At 39.5% G+C, this 24144-nt stretch overlaps 1 protein-coding gene across 1 annotated transcript in view; it reads right to left on the bottom strand.

The window, feature by feature from the left end:
* Positions 1 to 24144, bottom strand: part of UST (uronyl 2-sulfotransferase) — a 157232-nt gene that overhangs the window by 48758 nt on the left and 84330 nt on the right. The window contains 2 exon segments of the mRNA XM_032217056.1: positions 1617 to 1696; positions 10688 to 10843. Of these exon segments, the coding sequence (XP_032072947.1) occupies positions 1617 to 1696; positions 10688 to 10843 (236 nt within the window).

The following is a 24144-nucleotide window of genomic DNA, read 5'->3' as shown; positions in this document are numbered from 1 at the left end:
GGGCAGGCAAGAGGCACAGTATAGGTTAGGGAGTGCCTAGGGGTGTGTAATGTTGCTCAGGGAGGGTACATGGGAGTGAGTGAGTGCAAGTGCAGAGGGCTGGGGACAGGTGCATGGGTGGAGGAGATTTACCCCAGCTCCCCAGGAAAGGTTGCAAATCATGATCAAATGATTGTGGGATAAATGGCAACAAATTGTTAAGTGCAAACAGGTTGCCAAGTACCCAGATCTTGATCATGTGACTCTAGCAATGCTGGGATGGCAAGAACTCTGAAATCATAACCACCAGTTACTCAGTGCCATTATAACTTGGCAAGTTATTGACTGAATGGTTGTAGGTCAAGGACTACTCATATAAATTTATTTTGTTTCTGATATCAGTTTGCAGAACTTTGTAGTTCTTTGTAGCACAAAGGTGTGTATAACACTTCATTTTTAAACATTCTGCGTGTGAAATTTTAGAAAAAGCACCATTTTGCAAATGAAACTGAACTTTATATAGATTTACATGTACATTGAAACAGGCTGCACACCTCTTATTCTGATCTCCTTCAAACAACATTGTGCAAATTTAAACTTATTCCTCCATATAATTATGTTTTTCTGACTTATAGGTAATGCTCAATTTATGAATGGTCACTTAACGACTGTTCAAAGTTACAACAGGCTCAAAAAAGTTACATATTATTTACCTTTAAATTGCATGCTGAGCATTTGCTCACAATTATAACTGGTTGCAGCATCCTAAAGTCACTTTTTATGTTTTGCAATGTTTTTGCAGGGTTTTTTTTGACATTCATTTACAACTATGTGAATCACTTAATGAATCATGTGATTCATTTAAAGCTCTTCATAAGAATACTTGTAAAATCAAGTCCAGTAAGGTGATGGCTTATGACCACAATGACATACCACCAACATTCTGGACTCAATTGTGGTTGTAGGTCGAGGACTACCTGTTATGATATCTTAGATCATAAAGCTTATGGGATTATAACTTGAATTTGAACTTGAAATCCTCTCTCAAGACTTTTCAGATTACAATAGTAAATTTTAACAGCTAAAGGTCTTCAATAGCAAAGTATACGTGCAGAGGAACATTTTAAAAAATCAAATGGAATTTTGGCAGAAGATTCCTTTTTGCATAACATGATGCCAAGTTTCCAGTTGGAAAGTTTGGAAACGCAAATGACCTCTGAAAGAAGCATATAGTGCATACCAATAAATAAAAATAAAGATACACATTTTATTCCCAAACATTTTGCTCAGTAATAGAACATACAAAATCCTTCCTTCTTCCTTTTTATCAAAAAATCCTTATCCTTGATATAATGGATGGCTAGGGGAATTCTGCATCACTGCTTTTCTGGTTTGTGACAGAAATGCAACTTCCTTATGGTAGAATCTTACATTGTTATAGGATGTGTGTCAGTGCACATACTGTATATTCCCCAAATAAATCACAGGGTGCTCAAAATAAAGAAGCAGATTCGCATGACAAACAGTTATCAAAGGATGTGTTTTCTGTAGCTAAACATTAAATTAAAAGTAAAAGGATTGCCTAAACCAATTGTCTGTTCATTGCAATATGCTATTAAAATTAAATGAGTCCTTACCTTGAGAAATTAAGGAAATGAACGTGTCTAGTGAATAAATAGGGCTGCTCTGCAATGCTTATGTTTTTAATCAATTCCATCTAAAAACAAAAAGAAACAAAAATTAAGATAAACAGTTTCAAAGAGAAGCCATGAAAAGCTACTTATTTCATTGGGCTCTGACTCATTAGATTGCAGCAAGACTAGCCACAAACAGTAGCTTGGGGCGGGGGGGGGGACCATGATTTTTTTCATATAAAAATATTCAACTTTATTTCCTGAACTTTATAATTTTAAAAATTAATTTCCTCTTCTCTTATTGGGAAATTTATTGGGCATGAAGCACTAATGCAGAAGCAGCAGAAACAAATCAGTCAGCTACCTGAGATCCACTTATGTTCATAAAGCATACAAACACAATGATACGTGCATACGTTTAATGCACTTACAAAAACAGTACATTAAATTTCATTAAATCAGAGCTAATTTCTCCTACAACAATAACTTTTCCAACTCCTAATTTTCATCACTGCATTATGCTCCAAATAAACACAGCAATGTTCTTCATTATTTCAGTCAATTCCTTCACAAATATTATTTGTGTTTAGTTTCCATGGAGATTTTGTTTTTAAAAGATAATTTAATTTTAAGACTCTTCCCTTCCACCCCTTTTTTTGAAAGCTTGAATTGAAGTGATTTCTGCAACTGTGTTCTCCCTAATTTTGCAAAGCCTCAACATATCTGGAACATACTATATTACATCAATCCAAAAGTGTTACTATTAGATATTTGTAAAAGATTTCTAGACTTTCTTGCCAGGGATTAAGACTTCAGTCAGTTTATTTTATAATCTAAATACTTACATTGTATATCCAAGTGGTAATTTGAAATACCCTGTACAAATTATATTTTCATTATAGCCAGCTGAAATCCCAGAATTGCAAAACTGTGCACAACTGTGCAAAAATACTTTTGGTTAGGTGATAAAAATCAATACATGCATCCTGACCATGTAATCTGTACATCCAAGGTTTGTGAGATGTGCATGCTCAGGACAGAAATGTGCATTGTTTATTCTTGTGGCACAATGCAGGGATGAAATCCACTTACCTTTGCTACCAGTTCGGTAGCAATGTGAGCACACGCATGCACTTCCGTGCCTGCACAGACTGCCTGCAAAAGCAGGAAATCCTGCTTTCTAGCTAATATAATTCACGCGTCACAGCTGATAATCAGAAAAATGGTTTGCCCAAACCGGTAGCATTTTTTAAACTACCGGTTTGGGCAAACCGGTCAGAACCGGTAGCATTTTACCCCTGCCACAATGGTCAAAACACACCAAGACTGACCAGTAGTATTTTACTGTTCTCAGAAGTGCTGCATATGGTTTGGCCAAAACCAATCTACTCCTTCTTTATATTAATAAAAAGTATTTTGTGAACGTCTCAATTGACTAAGTCCGTGTGGCTCAGCAACTATCAGTGTCTTTGGTGACAACCGTGGCATACAGAGAATCATGTCTTGCAATGAAACAGGATTACATGATAAAGACCATCAGTTAACGGATTAAATGTGACAACCATTTCTCATGCAGCCACAAATCCACTGCCAGACAAACTTGTTACCAAAACAAGACAGGTGGAAATAATCACTCTCCCTCCTGCTCATGAAAATGATTTCTAACCTTTTGTGTGTGAGAGTAGAAGAAACCATTGCAAGAACAAGAATCTTGGTTTCATTATAAAGACAGCTTGCAATCTCTGGAATCTCCCCCCCTCCACTAATTTCTTCATTAGTTTCTCTATGGTAAATCTAGTTAGAACTTTTGTGATCTTGGAAGTTTATATTTCAAATTTCTTGGCTAAACAATCAACAGAAGAGAAGTATAAGGAAAATGTACAGTTAGTCCTCCATTTTATGACCATAGTTGTTGATTGAAACAGTTATTAATCAAGACAACCACAGGATCAGTTCACATACTGACCGCAAGCCTGGCTGTCCCAGCTGGGATAATTAAATATTAATGTGGGTTGTCCAGCAGAACGCCAGGGAGACGGTCTAGGCCTCCCAGACATGATAGAGTAAGTAGGGGGCACAGCCCCCTCACCACACCCAGGAGACCTGTGCCTTTTTCCAGCCCCACAAAGACCATCCACTTACCTTTCTGTTGTTTGGCAGCTGCTGACGATTGAGGCTGCCTTGTTCCATCCTGTGAGCAGGCAACTATTCTCGTCATTGCCTTAAAGGCTTTTTCTCCAAATAGTGCAATTTGAAGAAGAGCCTTTTAAATGATTGGCAGAATGATGGTGTTCAATTGCATTTTTGCCAGATTTGAAGTCCACTCCTCCACATGCAGGAGGAAAGGGAAATTCCTCAGCATGCTGGGGAAATGGACCTAAAACTCAACCTCCCTTCCACCTGCAACCTTTCCTGCTGGCTTCCCCACTGACTTTCTAGGGAAGCTGGCATAGAATATTACAAACGGTGATGACATGTTTGCAAGTTACTAGGAAGAGGTCATAAATGTGAACAGGTTGTCAAGCACCAAAATGCGGTCATGTGACTGCAATGCAAAGTTTTACCATGACCAGCCATACAGTACCCATTCTGAGGCCATTGTGACTGGTCATAAAATGTTAAATGATGTGTGCTGAGAAATTTTAAAAAAGGGAAGGAATGTAGCGTAATAGAAATAAAGGATGATGATCTGACCTTTAACATTGATGCTGATGAATACCTCTAAGGAAATGAAAATATAAATTTAATTATAAATGAAAGGGCTATAATGCATGTCAGAAAGTATGAATTGGCATCATTAACTTAATAATAGTTGAATGTTATGCTCTAATGAATGGTAATAGTGGAAGAACAAAAGATGAAACAATTGTGTAGTGAACAGGATAAAGGGGAAAATTATTAAAGACATGAATTGACACATGGGAATGAGACAAGACACCATTCACACCCATACAAAAAAACCCACTGGTCTCCTCAGAACCTAAAAATAAATGTGACTGGTAACAGGTTTTTTTAGTATCTGCTTACAGAAATGCATGTTTTGAATACATGGTTAAACTTAAGCCTATGCATACATTCGTACACACTACAAAAGAATGAATATAAGAAAGTGACTGATTTGGTTGTGTAGGATAAAAGATTAAAACAATTAGTCTGATGAGGGTGATGAAAGATTCAGAATGTGGGCCAGATCATTTTTTGGTAGTGCCAAGAGTAAATCTTCGTGGAGTGGGAAATGCATGGAAGAAAGACATGGGGGTGGGGAAATGGGACTAGAATTTGAATGACTGTAGGAACACAAAATACACACTCTATATGAAAAAAAATAAAGAAACAATGAATGAAGAGTATAAGGAAAGAGGATGTGGACAGAATGAAAATAGTTATATTACAGTGTGCCACAAAACTGTGTCAAGTTATGCTAAGGGGAAGTGCGAATAAGGATGCTTGGTGAAATTATGAATTGAAAGTAGTCATGGATGAGGGGAAAATGGTTATAAAATTATTATTGCAAAAAGAAAGAAGAAAGAAAAAAAGAAAGAAAGAAAGAAATTATTTGATGGTTTCAAATTATAGAAAGATATGAAGAGGTGTAGAAAATGTGTTCATGTAAATTAGATAAGCTATATTTTTCCTCTTTTTTATGTGATTATAATACTCTAATCCAAAAAAGATGAACACATACTATATGTATGTATGAATCAGTGATGTGCAGTCAGGGGAGGCAGGGCCTCACCACTGTCATGAAAAGAAAAGAAAAATTAAAAGGAAAAAGGCTGAGGTAGTTGCTGCCAGAGTCACAGTGGATGACTCTGCTTAGTGCTTAACTGTTTAAAAAAGCCTCTAAAAAAGTGCCCTCTACAGGAGGAGGTGAGAGAACCACATGCCTCATTTAGTCTATCTTTATGATCACTTGAGCAGAGTTAAGCAAGGGTTAAAAGGCGAAAAATTCCTTATGTAGAGGGACGTGGTTCTCTCACCTCTGCAGGGCACTTTTTTTTTAGAGGCTTTTTTAAACAGTTAAGCAGAGTCATCCATTAGAGACTCTGGCAGCAGGTAATCCAGCCTTACTTCAGCAGCTCTTGCCTTTTTCTTTTTACATTTTTTACATTTTCATCATGGCAGACAAGAGAAGAGTTGAAATCCTCTGTGAAACAGCTGGAAAAGGTATGTGGGTCAGAGGGAGGGGAGAGGAATTCAAAATTATTGTAATTTGTAAGTAATTTGTATTATTATAAGTAATTTGTGTGTGTGTGTGTGCATGTGCGTGTTTTAATCGCCTCTGCTGGAGCACGGGCTGGCACTTTATTTCCCAACCCCGGGCTGGCACTTTATTTCCCAACCCCGTGGCACCTTTCCGTGGTTGGCCAAGCTCCTGCTCTCCCCGCAAAAGGCAGCCTCACCACTGCCTCTCTCTATTCCCTTTGCCCGCTGTCGGTTAAGAACAAAGCCCATGGTGGGGAAGCTGCTTGTTTGTCTGTCTGGGATTCTTTGGGGTGTGTGTGTGTGTATGGCGGACATACCGCCGGGAGCGGCCAAAAGCCTCTTTCTTGACAGCGGCCAAAAGCCACTTTTTTTCTTTTTGCCACACCAGCCATAAACCTCACCGCACGTCACTGGTATGAATGTAAGTTATAGGGGTATGCATATAATTAATTAATATCAATGTAAAACTTGAATAGAAATCAGTTTTAATTCTTTTTAAAAAATTCAACAAAGAATTCAATTCAATAAAATTGTTGTACTGATAACTTCTTTACTTTCACAATACTGTACAAAACTTGAAGTCAGAGAAAAGATAATATATCAACAGAGTACACTATACCTTACTGTGGATTATTCATTACACTGGGAAGTTATTTCCTGGTAAAGTATTTCCGAATTGTGAACAATTTAGGATTATGGAAAACTATTGTTTTCTGTTTTTTTTAAATATGTCTTTATAAATACATTTTTCTTACTAAAATATATTAGAAGTTCAGTAAAAAAAATAGACTGCATTTTCAGTAATACTCCACTTGGTGGCATTAACAAGTGATTTGTAGGAAAACACCAAAGCCGACTTACCCGTATATACTCGAGTATAGGCCGACCCGAATATAAGCCGAGGCACCTAATTTTACCACAAAAACCTGGAAAAGTTATTGACTCGAGTATAAGCCTAGGGTGGGAAATGCAGCAGCTACCAGTAAATTTCAAAAATAAAAATAGATACCAATAATGTTTTTGAATATTTATTTCAAAGAAAAACAGTAAACTAGCGGTGTATTCAATGAAATACTTCACTCACCTCATGATGCTGATGTCCCGCTGTGATGATGATGTCCCGTGCAGCCGCGGGAGCGATGTCCCGCCTCCTATGACACACGGCACAGTGATTCCTATCATTGGATCACTGTACCAGAGGAGGTGGGACATCGCTATGTGGCTGCTTGCCATAACAAGGAGGAGGTGGGACATCGTTGCAGAGCGGCAGGAGGGGGAGGAAGGGGAATCGTAAGACAGCCCTGCATTACATTAGAACGTGAGGAGGGGGGATGGTGCGGTGCGCGCTGTGCGGCAAACTGACACAGAGGGAGGGGAAACTCACAGGGGCACTGGGCCATTCACGAGTGTCACCCAGCGGCATGGCCCCGCCCCTTTTTCTCCTCCATTTCGGGCAAATTTTTCACTGACTCGAGTATAAGCCGAGGCGGCTTTTTTCAGCCCAAAAAGTGGGCTGAAAAACTAGGCTTATACTCGAGTATATACAGTATACAAAGACTGAAAATAAAGTCAAATGTTATTCAAATAAAATATAATTTTGTTACTTGGGAATAAAATAGTGCCATATTTCAAAGAGATAGTAAATTGGAAAGAGCTTTAACTTAAGATTTCTTTATATCTGAGTTAAAACTCTTTCCTCTTACATTATTTTGCCAATGCTTGCAATAATATTATATATGGTGTTGTGTTATTTTAAAAATAGATATGCATCATTCTAAGTAATAACATACCATTGAAATGCATCTCTCTGAAAATCAAAACATGATGTGAGAAAATGGATGTATGTTTTATTTATTTTAAATTTACAGTGTTAAAGCTGGGTGATTTAACCATTGCATTTCTTCTTTGTTATGACTCCTGACATTCTGATTTAAAATAAACTCCATTAAATATATTATTGTAAGATATACTTCTAGAATCTTTCTCAAATCAGATGTTCCTGAGATAGGCGAACCAATGTCACATCCTTATAATCCCATCTTCCTTTCCCCCTGCAAATCAATCTCCACAGAAACATTGCAGATAAAAAAAGTTATTTCCATGGCCTCACTGATTAGGAACAGATTATTCATGTTCTACATTTCACAGAAGTTTTAACTAGAAGCTGCACCAAAGTCAATCTGTTTTCTTCCAACATCAAAGTAGGGAGAGCATTTAGGAGACACAATTTGCCTGATTTCTATACCTAGTCCTGATTATTCCCTCCAATCAGTCATCAGGATTAATTTAATTAATTAAATTAATTTAGTGCCTTTATATGTTTATGTGGTAGAAATAGGTGGTACTAACTGGGAACGTGAGATCATGGGAACAATGTGAGTTCTAGTTCTGTTTAGGCACAAAACCAACTGGGTGATTGGGGCCAGTCACTCTTTCTCAGTCCTAAGAAAAAGGCAATGACAAATCATTTCTGAAAAACCTTGCTAGGAAAACAGCAGGGACTTGTCCATGCAATTTCCAATAATTGTTCTTGATTGAACGGAAGAAAAAAAAATGTTTGCATGCATAAGCATATGAATCAATATCCTAAATTTAATTAATTGATGTTTCTATTTTTAAAAATGGAATCCTGTTGAAAATCTGAGTCTTTAAAACTCTATTAAACTCAATTTGTCTTTTTTTATGCAATGTGCTGCTGCTGGAAAAGCAATATTGTAGGTTGTTTGGAGTGCTCTTGAATTATTATCCGAATAAGTCAATTCCCCAATCATCTGTTATATGCTTATGACCTCAGCTACTTGTCTTCAAATTCCTCTGCTTACTCTTAATTCTATATATTGTGAATTCCAGATTCACCAATAAGAATACTGCCTTTCATCCTATAAGTTCCAACAACTCCCAGGCATTACTGTATCAGCATCATAGGCAAATATCAAACAGCCTGAATATAATCTTACTATGAATAAGTCTGAATCATATTAAATTATATTAAATATTGATATTCAACATAGCCTTCTGTGGTTGAGTACTGTATGTAGTTTGCTAGAAAAACACGCAACTTTTTTCTGATGAAAAGATTTGTAACTAATTATCCAGTAACACTGTATAAGTCTTCTCCATGCACATAAACATGAAGTATGTACACAAAAGAGAAGTAGTGTGATACAGTGTTTAAGATGCTTGATCCGGCTGGAAAATTCCAGGGTCTAATCCTTCCTTAGGCAAAATATTATCAGAGTGATTCTGGGCTCATCACTCTCCTCTACCCTAGATTGAAAAACATTTATCTATCAATTCATACTGGATCAGAGTGGTAGATCACAAGAGACTTCGAAGTTTTGCAACACACACACCTCTGTCTCTGTATGTATTCAAACTCACACAGAAAGAACCTCTTTTTAATGTGAAATATGTCAGCTTCCTGATTAGAATGTCTTGTTTTCCAAATTCTATTTTCTGCATCATTCTTTCCGAACACTTCCTGTCATCCATACACCTAATGTTCACAAAGGCCCAATTAATGCTTTATTTATTTTTCACATTTTGAACCACCCATCTTCCTCATAGAGGGACTTTTTAAAGTTTCTTTGATATATTTAGTTTGATCTTACAAATTTTAAACTTCAAGGCCATATCATAAATCATTTTTGAGTACCTATTAGTTACAGGATTTCACTGAACTTTATGTGATGTTTGCTTTTAACTTTGATCCCCCAAAACAAGCACAAATGTGCTGAACTTAAACTTTCCATGGTTGATTTTAGGGTTGCACTCAATATTTAGCAATCTTGGTTTTCAGCACAAAAAAAAAATGATTTGAGAATAAGAGTGAACATTTTTCCAGAAAAATAACTATCCACTTCCAGCAATATTTGCCTTCTCTCACACCTGTTTGGCACAGCAATTGTAACAGTCCAGTGCTTTAGTGCTATTTTTAATTCAGTTAGAAATGTCTTCAGAGAATGATCTGAGCAAATTTCTGAAAACATGGTGACATCATACTGACACATAACTAAACCCCAGGAAAAGAAATAGCAATAAATGCAAATGCCAGACTGGTTGTCCATAGACAACCATAATGTGAAACTAAAGAAAGCTTATTCAAAACTTTTAGTGAACAATGGACATTTAACCTAGCGTCCAATTGGATATTCCATTAATGAAAGCAATTTCCTCTGATAGAACAGAAATGATTTTTCTTCCATCAGCAGTTGCATTTCTACTCTCAAAATCTGCTTTGGAGAATCCACTCTCTGAAAACAAATTAGTTTGATTGTACATGAAAAGCTGCACCTCTAATGCTAACCAAAAATATCTAAAGCACTACTGGATTCCATTCATACATATCATTCCATTCATGAAGCCAATTTCCATCAAAATGCCTGAAGGCAGAACGTATTTCAGTACCAGTATTAACCAGGTTCAATATTTGACTGAGATACACTGTCTCTCACTCTCTTTCTCTCTCTAACAGACATTAGTATAATGCATTTTAAAATTTCATCATTGAAATGGACTTGCTACGAATTTTGCAAAGCACCAGAAGGCAAGACAAGAAAAAATGGATGGACACTAATCAAGGAGAGAAGCAATGTGGAATTAGGGAGAGAGAAGCAATGTGGAATCAAGGAGAAACTTTCTAACTGTGAAAACAATTAACCAATGGAACAGCTTGCCAACAGAAGTTGTAGGTGTTTCATCATTGGAGATTTTAAAGAAAAGATTGGACAGCCACTTGTCTGAAATGGTATAAGGTCTCCTGCTTGAGCAGGGGGTTGGACTAGAAGACCTCCAAGGTTCCTTCCAACTCTATTCTGACTTTCTGATCTTCTGAATATAAAATGGGAAAAAGTAAGCGGATAACTTGCCTGTTCATTCTTGGTAAGCCTAGTTTTATTATGAATATCCGATGTAACTAAATTGAACCCATGCCTCTCGGACAGAATTCTTAACAGCAAAACCACAGTCCGACTCCCACATTTTCCAACTCTGTTGTATACCACCTGGCTTGGGAATGGAAGGACCTAGGCAGAAAAGATAAAAAGATGTTAGTCTTCCTATTTGAAAATATTTAACTGCAATAAATGATATTGTTTTGACTTGAAATTTGAATTTTGAAAATGAGTACTTCAGACGCAAAGAAATCCGAAAGTATGAAATATTGACAAAGCAGAAAATATTTCTTTTTTCTCATTCTAGAATAATGCTCTTGGATTATTATATCAAAGATGGGAAATACCCTGAGGCATCATAATACTAGCAAAATTATTATGAAGGAAAGCTCTAGTGCACAGATTATTTATGTCACAGTGATCTAATATTCGATTGGTATCATACTCTTAAATTCTTTTCTCCTTCAGTGTGCTAAAGATAAAATTCAATTTCCATTACTTAGTCTGATTGCACTTTTCAATTAACAGAGGACTTTTATCTGCATTTCCTCTCTTTGTAATTTAAGACAGAATACTGAATACATATTTTTGTTTTATTTCTTGTAAATCTAAGGTCTTAAAATGTCACAAACCATTCAGGATTATATCCCTTTCTAGGAAATTATCCAAAGAACAAGAATAAATAATCCTTGGTGAGACAAAATACTAATTATGTCTTGAGTATGATGAATTGGTGAACTAACATTAATCCAAGAACCTCAAATAGTAAACACATGCATTTCTTATTTGGATAGTTGTATTAAGTAATGACTTGTCAAGTAAGGTTTCATATCTGTTTACATATCTTCAAGTACAAAAGTTATAATAGATTCATACACATAATCAGTTCTCAATGGCTAAACATTAACCACAAATACACATAAATAGGTTAAACGTAATAAAACTAGTCAGGTATTGTTTGAAGTAAGCTTCTATGCTTATTCACTAAACCAGTTTTTCTATACTTGCATTTCACTTTAAAATCAAATTAAGGCAGTTTCTGCCAAGCACACAGAACAGAACAGAACCAAGTTGGAAGGGACCTTGGAGGTCTTCTAGTCCAACCCCTTGCTCAGGCAGGAAACCCTACCATTTCAGACAAATAGTTGTCCAATCTCTTCTTAAAAACTTCCAATGTTGGAGCATTCACAACTTCTGGAGGCAAGTTGTTCCACTGATTAATTGTTCTAACTGTCAGGAAATTTTTCCTTTCCAATTAGTTTCCATCCCTAACTTCTTATCCTGCCTTCAGGTGCTCTGGAGAATAAGTTGACTGCCAGAGGTGGTATTAAGCCAGTTTTCTCTGGTTCATTTACTATTCATTTTACTTTTTAATATTTTGAATTATTTCAGCTCAATTTTGTCACTGTTTGAGACTAAATGTCACACGACTATATTTGTTTTTCATCTTTGAGAGTAGCAAGAGAAAAAATGCATTCATTGACATTACTTATTCATGTATAATTACATATTTTAAAATCCTCTGATAGATATACCCATCCATTATAATTTATCTCAATAGTCTCCAATAAGCAAGGAAGATCAGGCGATTCTTGACTTATAATTACAATAAAACCTGGAATTTTAGTTGTATGTTGTTGTGGTTATAAGTTGAGGAACCATTTGACTGGACTCAATTTTACAACTGTTTTTAGAAACATATAGTGGTCACTATGCAAATCTATCCTTCCATGGACATTTTTTTTGCCAAAAAATAGTAAAAAAACATTGCAAATTGTAGTCACATAACCATGGAACATTGCAACTAGACATAAATACAAGCTGGTTACCAAGTCCTTGAAATACAATCATATGACTTTGTAGGGGGCGGCAATTGTAACTTTGAGGTTGAATTGTAAATAGGTTTTTTAAAAATGTGTCATAACTTTGCATATTCATTACACAACTGGTCATAAGTTGAAATCTACCTATACTATAAATATTGGTTCTAGCAAAATACAAATTCTGCAAAATTATGAATGGTATATGGCCTAGAAGTGCTACATACAATCTGAAAGACAAGAATGCATGGACAACAAAATGAGACCATGAATCTAATCTGGTTTTGTTGGAAACTTTCCATTCTGGCAATCTTAATTACCTGAATGCAGTGTCAGCCTCTGCTTTGCTGCTGCTTCGGCTGCCATTGTAACGGGGAGGGGGGGCATGGTATTTGGGAGGGGAATCATGATGTGCTGGAGGAAGATTCTAGATGCTGACCTGACCATCTTACTGCGCATGTGGAGGAAGGGAGTTTCCCGCCAAGGTTAACTGTCCGGCATTCCATCCTGGTGATGTCTTTTGAAGATATCACCCACCTGACAGTTGGGTGCATTATAATTGGACTATGGACTGGGGTGCCAGGGGGAGGGGATTGAATTATACATGATATTCTTTGCTTTCGCGCCTAATTAACCAGATTCAGCTTAGCTTTGCTACTGTTCGTTTATAATTAATAAAAGTACACTTGATTTCAAACAAATGGAGTTGAGTGGTTTCTTTCCTGATTATTAAATGAAGTCGCAATAAGCTGAATCTGACCTCGCACCCAACCCGGAGAGAACAACTACTGAGGGGGGTACCCTCACAAGAAGAAAAGAGAATGTCTTTGCATGAAAGCGACCAGGAGGAAGAAGTGGGGGCAGCGGCGGGACCATCTCTAACAGAAGACTAGCCGAACTGAGAGTGGAAGAATCTGCCGTCCGTCCCAGATGGACTTGGGGTGTGGGAACAGAAAGAGGAACCTGAGGAATTACAAGCTGGAGTCACGAGAAGGAGGCCAAAGAAAAAACCAGCAGCTGACTGGAGTGGCACTGGAGAAGAAGACTACAAAATCTCCCAAGCTATGAGGCTCCTTGAAGAGGCATGGAGTGAACGTCGAATTCGAGAGAGAGCTGTGGAAAGGGAGCCCACAGAGGAGCTGGACAAAAGGTACTCAATGCATAGCTTAAGGGAAACTGGAGGGGCCGAAGGGGGTTGTGCGCAAGAAAACCCAGAACCAGCCTCCCCCCCTGCGGCTAGAGACATTCCAACAGCAGGGGAGGGGGCAGGCGACGCCGGATGGCTAAGGTGCCACCCTTAAGCGTAAAATATGATGGAGAACCCAGAGGCCTCGGGTTGTTTATTATTCAGGTCTGGAATTATATGGAAATATATGGGCCTGATTTAGAGACAGATGAAACTAAAGTGAGAATGGTGTTAATGGCCTTGGAGAAGAAAGCAGCCGACTGGATGGTCGGGCTACATAAATGCAATTCCCCTCTCCTGAGGAATTTTGATGAATTTATGGCAGTCATGAGAAGAAGGTTCGATGACCCTTTGACCGAGCGTCGCGCTAGGCTGAAATTTACGGCCCTTAAGCAGGGAAAGAAAACTGTGCCTGACTATGTGCAGGAATTTCAGGAATTGTCAGCCTATATGAGGGGGTGGTCAGAAGAGGCCTTGCTGGATCAATTTGCTGATGGCTTGGATAAAGATGTATATCAGCAATGCATAAACAGACGCCTTCCCCGTCGTTTAGAAGCTTGGTATGAAAACGCGGAAGACGTGGAATTGGATTTAGTCAGATTTCGTTGCATGGAGAGGGAGAAGTTGAGAAATCCCCCCCAGCACCTCCTAACCCCCCCCCCCCGCTCAAGGAGTGAAGGCAGGGGAGGTTTTGCGGGCAAAGCCAAGCCTTTCACTTGTTTTCACTGTGGAAAGGAGGGGCATCGGGCTATGAATTGCCACGTCAAACTGACTCAACCCGCTCCACCCCTCCAGAGGGAGGGGAAACCGGAGAAGACTACAGGCAAGAGGAAGGAGGCTGCTTTCGCTGCTGAGAACATTTCTTGATGCTTCGAGCCAGAGGAGGAGGGGGACGGAAGCCTCAGCTCGTCTGATGAATCTGATGATGAGCATTCTCATCGCTGGGTAAGTTCCCGTGCTGGCCCTATGCTTATCCCAATTGAGCTTAGAGTGCCCTCTTCTGGTGCAACAGAGAAAGCTCTATTAGACTCTGGATGTTCCCGTTGCATGATAAGCCCTGAGATGGTGGAGAAGCTGGGCTTGAAATTAAAAACTTTAAAAAACCCTATTGCTTTTTGCCAAATTGATGGTTCTATTGCGGGAGGCGGCCCTGCTCATTTTTCCACTGAACCCATCGAGATGTGGATGGGTACCCACCAAGAATTAATAACTTTTATTGTGGCGCCTGGGATGGACCGGCCCCTTATCTTGGGACTCCCCTGGCTCCGTAGATGGAACCCACACATTAACTGGAGAGAGGGGTGGTTACGGATTCGAACAACCACACCCTGAGGGGAAAGTTGAAACCCCAGACTCTGATTCTACTAACCCCACACTGGCAGCCAGGGGGCAGGAGAAAATTGAGGGGGAGGAAAGAATTCCAAAGGAATATTGGGACCTCAAGGATGTTTTTAGTGAGAAATATAAATATAAATATTAATAAAATAAATAAAAATAAAATAAAAATCTTCTGATAAATTGCCCCCTCACAGGCCCATAGATTGCACCATTGATATTTTACCTGGAGTAAAGCTTCCAAAGCCCCAAATATATTCCATGTCCCCTAGAGAGATGGAGGAAATGAGAAAATTCATTGATAAAAATTTGAAAAGGGGTTCATTGAGCCAGGGAGGCAGCCAGGTAGCAGCGCCAGTGTTGTTCAGAGAAAAGAAAGATGGCTCCCTCAGATTGTGTGTGAACTTCAAAAACTTGAACTGCATCTCAGCTCAGAACCTGTACCCATTACCACTGATGAAAGACATGCTGGCCCAACTGGGGAAGAGCCATATTTTCACTAAATTGGACCTAAAAGAAGCATAATATAGAGTCAGAATTAAAGAGGGGGACGAATGGAAAACTGCTTTCAACTGCCCCCTTGGTTGTTTCCAATTTCGGGTAATGCCATTTGGCCTCCAGGGGGTGCCAGCTGTTTTCATGCAGCTAATTAATGAGGTTTTACATGACCATCTTTACAAAGGAGTTATCGTCTATCTAGATGATATCCTTATTTACACAAGAGACATGAAGAACACATGAGGCTTGTTCGCACAGTGCTGAAAAAACTCCGAGCGGCTGAACTCTACGCCAAATTATCCAAGTGCGAATTCCATCAGGAGCAGGTTGATTACCTGGGCTATCGCATCTCCCACAGGGGCATTGAAATGGACCCCGCTAAGGTCAAAACAGTCACCGAGTGGGAGGCCCCTCGTACACGTAAGCAATTGCAGAAGTTTTTGGGTTTTGCTAATTTCTATCGTCAATTTATTCCCTCCTTTGCTAAGATAGCTCTCCCCAAAACTAACCTCCTTAAGTCTAAAGGAGGGACCAAACCCAAACCTAGCAAGTCGCTGGATTGGACTATGGACTGTCAAGCTGCTTTCGAGAAGTTAAAGCGCCTTTTTGCGGAGGAACCAGTCCTCAAACACCCGGACATGGACACACCTTTTGTGGCCCAAGCTGACGCCAGTGAAGTGGCAGTGGGAGCTGTACTACTTCAAGCTAATAGCCAAGGTAAATTACAACCCTGCACTTACACCTCACGCAAACTAACCGACACGGAGAGACGTTGAGCCATTTGGGAGAAAGAAGCTTTTGCTGTTCGCTGGGCTTTGTCCACGTGGCACCATTTTCTGGAGGGCGCCAAACACCCTTTTGAGGTGTGGACTGACCATAAAAATTTGAAAGCTTTGAGAACCCCCAGAAAACTTTTTCCTAAGCAGATGCACTGGGCTCAGCATTTCAATAGATTCAATTTTACCTTGAAATACATTCCGGGGGCGGGGGGGGGGAAACTTTATGGCTGATACTTTGTCCAGACTCCCTCAGTACAACTGTTCTAAGCTCAGTGTGGTCCAGCCTGTCATTCCCGCAAAGAGCCTCGCTGCTCCTGTTGTTACTAGAAGTCAGGCAACTTCTAAGGTGGAGGTCACTCAGGACTTTCTTTCTAACCTCAAAAAAGCCCTTACTGGGGATGACTGGTTCCAACAGCACATGAATGAATGCACTATAAAGGATGAATTGCCTTGGATTGGGGCGAAGTTATACGTTCCTGTGTCCATTAGACCCATTGTCCTTCAACGGGCTCATGACTCCCAGATGGCTGGGCACTTTAGATTCATCAAGACTCTACACCTTGTCAAGCGGCAATTTTGGTGGCCGTCTTTGAAAAAGGACATTGAGAGATATGTTGCCAGTTGTCCCGTTTGTGCTGCTGCTAAATGCCCTCCAGGTAAGCCCCAGGGGTTACTCCAGGCGGTGGCTCGCCCAGTGGCCCCATGGAAGGAGATCTCCATGGATTTCATTGTCGAACTTCTTGAGAGTCAGGGACACACGGTTATCTGGGTTGTTACGGACTTATTCTCCAAAGAAATCCATTTCATCCCTTGTTCCAAGATCCCTTCTGCAAAATCCCTCGCTAAGATGTTCATCTCTCATATTTATCGCTTGCATGGGGTGCCCGACCACATCATTGCGGACAGGGGTGTTCAGTTCACCTCCCTCTTCTGGAAAGACTTTCTGAATCGGATTGGCTCCGCCCAGGGGCTAAGCTCCTCCCACCACCCTCAGACTAATGGGGCTTGTGAAAGGACTAATTCTGTACTAGAACAATATTTACGTTGTTTCATTAACTAACAGCAGGATGATTGGGTAGATTTGTTGCCTCATGCTGAGGTGGCTTACAATAATTCCGTATACAGCAGCACTGGTTTTACCCCTTTTCGTGTGGTGTTCGGCCAGGATTTTGTACCCATTCCTGAAATTCCTCGCGAGCAACCACAAGTGTCGTCGCTGTCTGAGTGGAGTGATCGCCTTCGGGACATTTGGCCTTTGGCTCTCCAGACTTTGGATGCTGCACACCGCGCTCATAAAAAACAGGCTGATAAGAAACGGGCTAAGCCTTATGAGTACAAAGTTGGTGATCAAGTTTATTTGTCCACTAGATTTCTTCAAACACCCCAGAAGTCGAAGAAATTGGGGCCCAAATACGTTGGCCCGTTTCCCATTGTCAAGATCAACCCTGTTTCTGTCCGACTCCAGTTGCCTAAGCATCTCAACCGGGTTTACCCTGTTTTTCATGTTACTCTCCTGAAGCCTCTCTGCACTTCTTCTTTGAGAACACCTCTCCCTCCTCCGCCCGCTCCGCTTTTGGTTGAGGGGGAGCAACATTTCGAGATCCGTGAGATACTGGACTCTCGTAAATGGGAAAACCGTGTTCAGTACCTGGTGGTTTGGAAGCATTTCCCCCCATCTCACACTGAATGGGTAGACACGTCCCATGTTCGAGCGCCTCGTCTGCTCCGCAAGTTCTACTCTGCCTATCCTGATTAGCCCTGATTGTCGGACAATCTCCTAATTTTTCCTTTCTTTTGTTTTTTTCTCTCCCTTACCCTTTCTCTCGTTTATGTATTGTTGTGTGTCCGTTTGTTTGTGTTCTTTTCATTTCTGCAGGTCTGACCGCCCTTTTCTGGAGGAGGGCCGGATGTCAGCCTCTGCTTTGCTGCTGCTTTGGCTGCCATTGTAACGGGGAGGGGGGACATGATATTTGGAAGGGGAATCATGATGTGCTGGAGGAAGATTCTAGACGCTGACCTGACCATCTTACTGCGCATATGGAGGAAGGGAGTTTCCCGCCAAGGTTAACTGTCCGGCATTCCATCCTGGTGATGTATTTTGAAGATATCACCCACCTAACAGTTGGGTGCATTATAATTGGAGTATGGACTGGGGTGCCAGGGGGAGGGGATTGAATTATACATGATATTCTTTGCTTTTGCGCCTAATTAACCAGATTCAGCTTAGCTTTGCTACTGTTTGTTTATAATTAGTAAAAGTACACTTGATGTCAAACAAATGGAGTTGAGTGGTTTCTTTCCTGATTATTAAATGAAGTCGCACCTGACATGCAGTTTGTGGAATTTCTTCAACCCAGAGGTTCAAACATATCAGTTCACATCAATATCAATAGAAAAGTCTTCACCTGGTGTTGAAATGATGCTCGGTGCCAGTTGGGAAGGAAATTACATTAATGAAATGCCATCTCAGGGGAAAAAAATCCACCCCTTAAAGATGCCCACCTCAGTTTTGATGAAAGGACCCGGAGAAAGGCTTTATTAGATTATTTTAAAATCTAGGTAAGGCTCATGAGAAAATGCTCCTTCAGGTAACCTTGCCCTAAGCTGCTTAGGCATTTAAAGGTAAAAATCTGAACTTTGAACTGGAAATGGATGGCAGTCAGTATAGTGGCAAAGAACTGGCATAATACCATGGCATAATGGCATAATATATTCATAATGGTCAGTCCCATTAAGCAAACTGGCTGCTATTTTTTGAACTAACTAAAAGTTTCCAACTCTTATTCAAATGGGCCCCACTCACAACACATTACAATAATCTAACTGAGATAATATCAGAGAGTAACTGTTGTAAAGCTGTTTGTCTCTATCCAAGTAAGATCATAGTAGATAAATTAGCAATGCCTTGATAAAAGGCATTATTTGCCAATGAAGCCACCTAGGCTTCTACTAACAGTGGTGATCCAGGAACACCTTCAAAGTGTAAATCTACTCCTTAGAGAAAGTCATGACCCCTACAGGACAGGTAGAGCATCACTCAGCTGCCCAGATGCATCACTCTTGAAAAGTATCCCAATCTTGTCCGGACTGTTTAGACTTATTTTCTGTACAAGAAGGGGAGAATCTTTATTTTCTTATTGCACCATCTCACCCGGTTGAAATGCTTTTGTACATTTTAATTTAAGGAATTCTCAAATTTTAAAAATAAACCATATGAACTTTCAAGAAATGAACTGTGAAGTTTAAATGCTGCTCCATTAATAATATATACTTTATAGTAGTATATATAAATTGCTAAATATACTATATATTACATCCAAGCCGGAACAGGACCAAAGGTGCTTTTTTTCAAACTGGATATTCTTAGGGTTTCTTTTTCCTTTGAAAATGTTTCACTTCTCATTCCAAAAACTTCTTAAATTCTGAACTGAAAAAAGCACTTTTGGGACAACTATGACATGGATAGTTGAGAATTTCCATAGAGAAGCAGGAACAAGAACATAGAGTTTGTACTTAGGTCCATGTGCTCCGGTGGTGGGTTTCAATTTTTTTTAGAACCTCTTCCCTAGGTGTAGCCTGCTTTGTGACAGTGGCTTGCTGGGAGTGGCTTGCCAGCCATGTGACTGAATGGGAGTGGCTTGGAAGTCATGTCACTGGGTGGGCATGGCCAACTTGTAAAATGTGGTGAAACTCACTTAACAACGCTCTTGCTTAGCAACCAAAATGTTGGCTCAGAAACTCTGGCATTGAAGTGTGCAAGTCTTAAAGCTGTCAAGTTACAAGACCTTGCACCCCTAATCCTTTAAAAAAAAAACCCAGGGATGTTCAAACTTGACAGCTTTAAGACTTTAAGGTTTAGAAAGGACTCTTAGAGGCGGCCGGGCCATTGGTGAGCCAGCCAATCAGTGAGTGGTGGGCGGGGCAAGCATGGTGCGGATGGGCGGGGGGAGGGAGCTGGAACCGGTTCTAAATGGCACAGTAGATTTGTGGAACCTCTTCTATAGAAGAGGTTAAAACTGGCAGGAACCCACCCCTGATGTGCTCCTTGATGCTTCAGTTTATCCTTACATTTAAATTTAATGAAACAGGTTAATCTTAACTGTTTACCACAGAGATGTCTATGAGATTGCCCATATAAATACACTGGGCTTAATCATGTTCCACACTCACTTCATTTTTAAAAGATATTTTTGAAATAACAACAATAAATAGAAAAATATCATCTTATAAAGCAGTGTTTCTCAATCTTTTTTTTTTTTTGCTTAGGGTCCCCTTATGACCTTGTTTTTCTCCTTTGGCCCCCCCTGTCCAAGTCCCATTATCAGATACAGACGCAGAGCAGTAACTGAGTTTTCTGAAGTCAATAATACAATATTTGCAGTAAAATACACTTTGCTCTTCTTTGATTCCCTCTTTTTCTGAGGTCCATGTGCCATGGTTTTCACTCCCCCTCCCCCAAAATATCATATGAGCCCCCAGGGGGCCATATAGCCCCGACTTGAGAAGTGCTATTAGGTAAAGGTAAATGTTCCCCTCGCACATATGTGCTAGTCGTTCCTGACTCTAGGGGGTGGTGCTCATCTCTGTTTCAAAGTCGAAGAGCCAGCACTGTCTAAAGACATCTCCATGGTCATATGGCCAGCATGACTAAATGCCGAAGGCACATGGAATTCTGTTACCTTCCCACCAAAGGTGGTCCCTATTTTTCTACTTGTATTTTTATATGCTTTCGAACTGCTAGGTTGGCAGAAGCTGGGACAAGTAATGGGAGCTCACTCCGTTACGCGGTGCTAGGGATTCTAACCACTGAACTGCCAACCGTTCTGATCAACAAGCTCAGTGTGTTATGCACGAAGCCACCACGTCCCTGTGAGAAGTACTATTATGAAGAACTAATTTCTACATTATCTTTACTTCAAAAAAGCCCTAGGACTCAAACAGGCATTTATAAATAATACTAATAAAGGTGGGGTGTAGCTAAAATGCATTGGGAATATTTTCATTGGAACAACAGTCTAGTTGTGGTAAGGTGCATCTTGTGGTAAGATGGTGGCAGAGAGTAATCACACCAGCTTCTTTCTTTCTAGTAGGAGGGCTTTGAGTGAAAGGCAATGCCCTCCAAGCAGTCATTTTGTGATAAGAGCACACAATTCTCAAATGTGACCAAAAATAAAAAAGGATGCCCACTCAAACAACTTGATTGCTTCAAAAATCCATAAAAATGATGAAGTTGTTGCATTTAAATAAAATTATATGGGAGTTTATGTGTGGAGCTATGCTAGAGGAACAAAGTGTATCATTGATTTCCAGCCCAATTTTCTGTTTAGGCAGCTTACAATAGTAAAAATACAAATACAAACTAAAAGAAGATTTAAATTAGACATTAAAATTAACTACCAATTAAAACATGGGGGAAGAAATGTATTTTTAACCATCTTCCATAATATTGTCGGAGTGGAAACTAAGCTTCTGCAGTGGAAAATCTCCTTTCCCACAATATAGCCAGAAACATGATTATAGTAATAATCAAGCTTCTGGCAGCAAGAAAGAAACTAAAGTACAGAAGCTATATCTGAAAAGAGTCGACATGTTTATTTGGGCAAACTATGAAGACAAATTAATTTTGAGCTACATGTAGTTTTTGTCCATGGTTAACAGGGAGAGAGATGGAGATTGTGCTAAAGAAAACATAAAAAGTAGTTTGATTTCCAACACTTACAATCCTTATAGATTATCATCTAGAGTCAACTATCATTTTCCTTGATAGGAGAGATGAGAAACTCTCATCTGGGAAGAGATCTCCCAAGACAAAAGACTCTCTCCTGGACTTTTGTATAACCTGCAAAGTCTGAGAACAATGTTTATTTGAATCCAGTTTCTTATCATTTTATTTTTCATCAATGTACTTTTTAAAAATGTCCCTTAGTCAGTAGCCCAACAAAGTATGTGGAAAAGCTAAAATATGGGGGGGGGGGGGGGGCGACGACGACACCAAAACACTGAAATAAGCGCAGAGAAAAGGGGACCCGGTAGCAGAATTTTTGAGTAGTTAGGAGAACCGGTAAATACCACCTCTGACGGGCCCCACTCGCATCTATTCTCTGCCTCCCGAGTCCCAGCTGATCGGGAGGGAATGGAGATTTTACAGTATCCTTCCCCTGCCATGCCCACCAAGCCACGCCCACAGAACTGGTAGTAAAAATTTTTGAATAACATCACTACTACTCCCCAAAGCTCCTGAAGACAGGACAAGAAGCAAGGAAAGATCCAACTTAGAAGTGAAGAGAAATTTCCTAACAGTTTGAACAATTAATCAGGGGAAGGACTTGCATCCAGAAGTTATGGGTACTCCAATACTGGAGGCTTTTAAGAAGAGATTAGACATTTGTCTGAAATGGTGTAGGGTTTCTTGCTTGAGCAGGGGGTTGGCCTAGATTAGGCCTGTTATTGTGTTATTCTCTTGAGATTCTAAATTAACTTTTCCTGCTTTGAATGTGAAATGATCATTTCAAATATTGAAGCAAAAGATTAAACCAAAAAATGAGGCTAGGGCAAATGGTCCCAGAGTTATGTCTCTCCACCCTGTAAAAATGTCTGTCTCTCAATTCTCTCAGCCAGCCACTTGAGGTCGAGCAGCTCATTAAGAGCCAGAATTACACTGCACTGAGCAGACTGCCTTGACAACCGTCCAGTCTTGGCTTCTTCATCCACTTCTAAACTTGTACAGATGTTTACTGACCTCTTTAAGCTCTCCCCAAAGACTTTACCATTGCAATAAAATGCTTCATAAGATGAAACTGCCTTGTACTCAAGGATACAGATTTCCTCCCAAGCTTGCCTACTTTTACATTTCTGGTTAATTCACCCCAATCAATTGAACTATGAGGGTGGGGAAGGCTCCCATTTTAAAATAAAAATAGACAAATATGTATCTCTATGTGCTTCCAAGTAAATACAATTTTATATAATAGAGATTTAAACCCATTATATTTGTAGGAAATAAATGATTGTCCTAAAGGTGCTTTTTCAAGAGGCAACTGGACTTTCTGGTTTTACTTTGAAGATGTTTCACTTCTCATCCAAGAAGCTTCTTCAGCTCTGAAGAAAGAAAATATTCTTCTTCATTTGAAATAAAGCCGTTGCAAAAATCACCGGCATGAGATTCACCTGACCTCTAAGTAATTTTGAAGATAATCAGACATGTAAGATTTATGGGTCAACAAGGTTCAACAAGAACCCAATCTCAGGCCAGTGATTTTTGCAATAGCTTTATTACAAATGAAGAAGAATATTTTCTTTCTTCAGAGGTGAGGAAGCTTATTAGATGAGAAGTGAAATGTCTTCAAAGAAAAACCAGAAAGTCCAGTTCTCTCCTGAAAATGCACTTTTGGGACAACCATGACCTGGATGACTGAGAATATCCATAGAAATAAATGATTATTTTTATTCAAGAGTGTGGACAAATGAACAGTAATTAAGAAGAGGACATGAACCATTTGACCTATCTGGCAAGGAAACTTCATCTCACTTTTATATTTCAAAAGGGAATTAATTTAAAATTTGAGCATTTAAATTACTTTGAATTTCAAACCTCAAACAATCATAATGTGGACTGACCAACTAAACGAAATAGTTTGAAAAAGGGAGCTGGGTAAACAGAACTTCAAATATAGATCAAAAGGAGCTAATATTAGGTTTGTTTTTGTTTTTATTACAAACTTTATTCAATAACAGGAAACAATTATGCAAGTAAATTCTCATATTCTCTGCTCATGGGAACAGCAGAAAAGAGAGTTCAGGCAAAACAAACTTTGT

Source organism: Thamnophis elegans, chromosome 4 (assembly GCF_009769535.1).
Source record: "Thamnophis elegans isolate rThaEle1 chromosome 4, rThaEle1.pri, whole genome shotgun sequence".
NCBI classification, from domain to species: domain Eukaryota; kingdom Metazoa; phylum Chordata; class Lepidosauria; order Squamata; family Colubridae; genus Thamnophis; species Thamnophis elegans.
The sequence above is the reverse complement of the archived record's forward strand: the minus strand, read 5'-3'. Positions and strand labels throughout refer to the sequence as shown.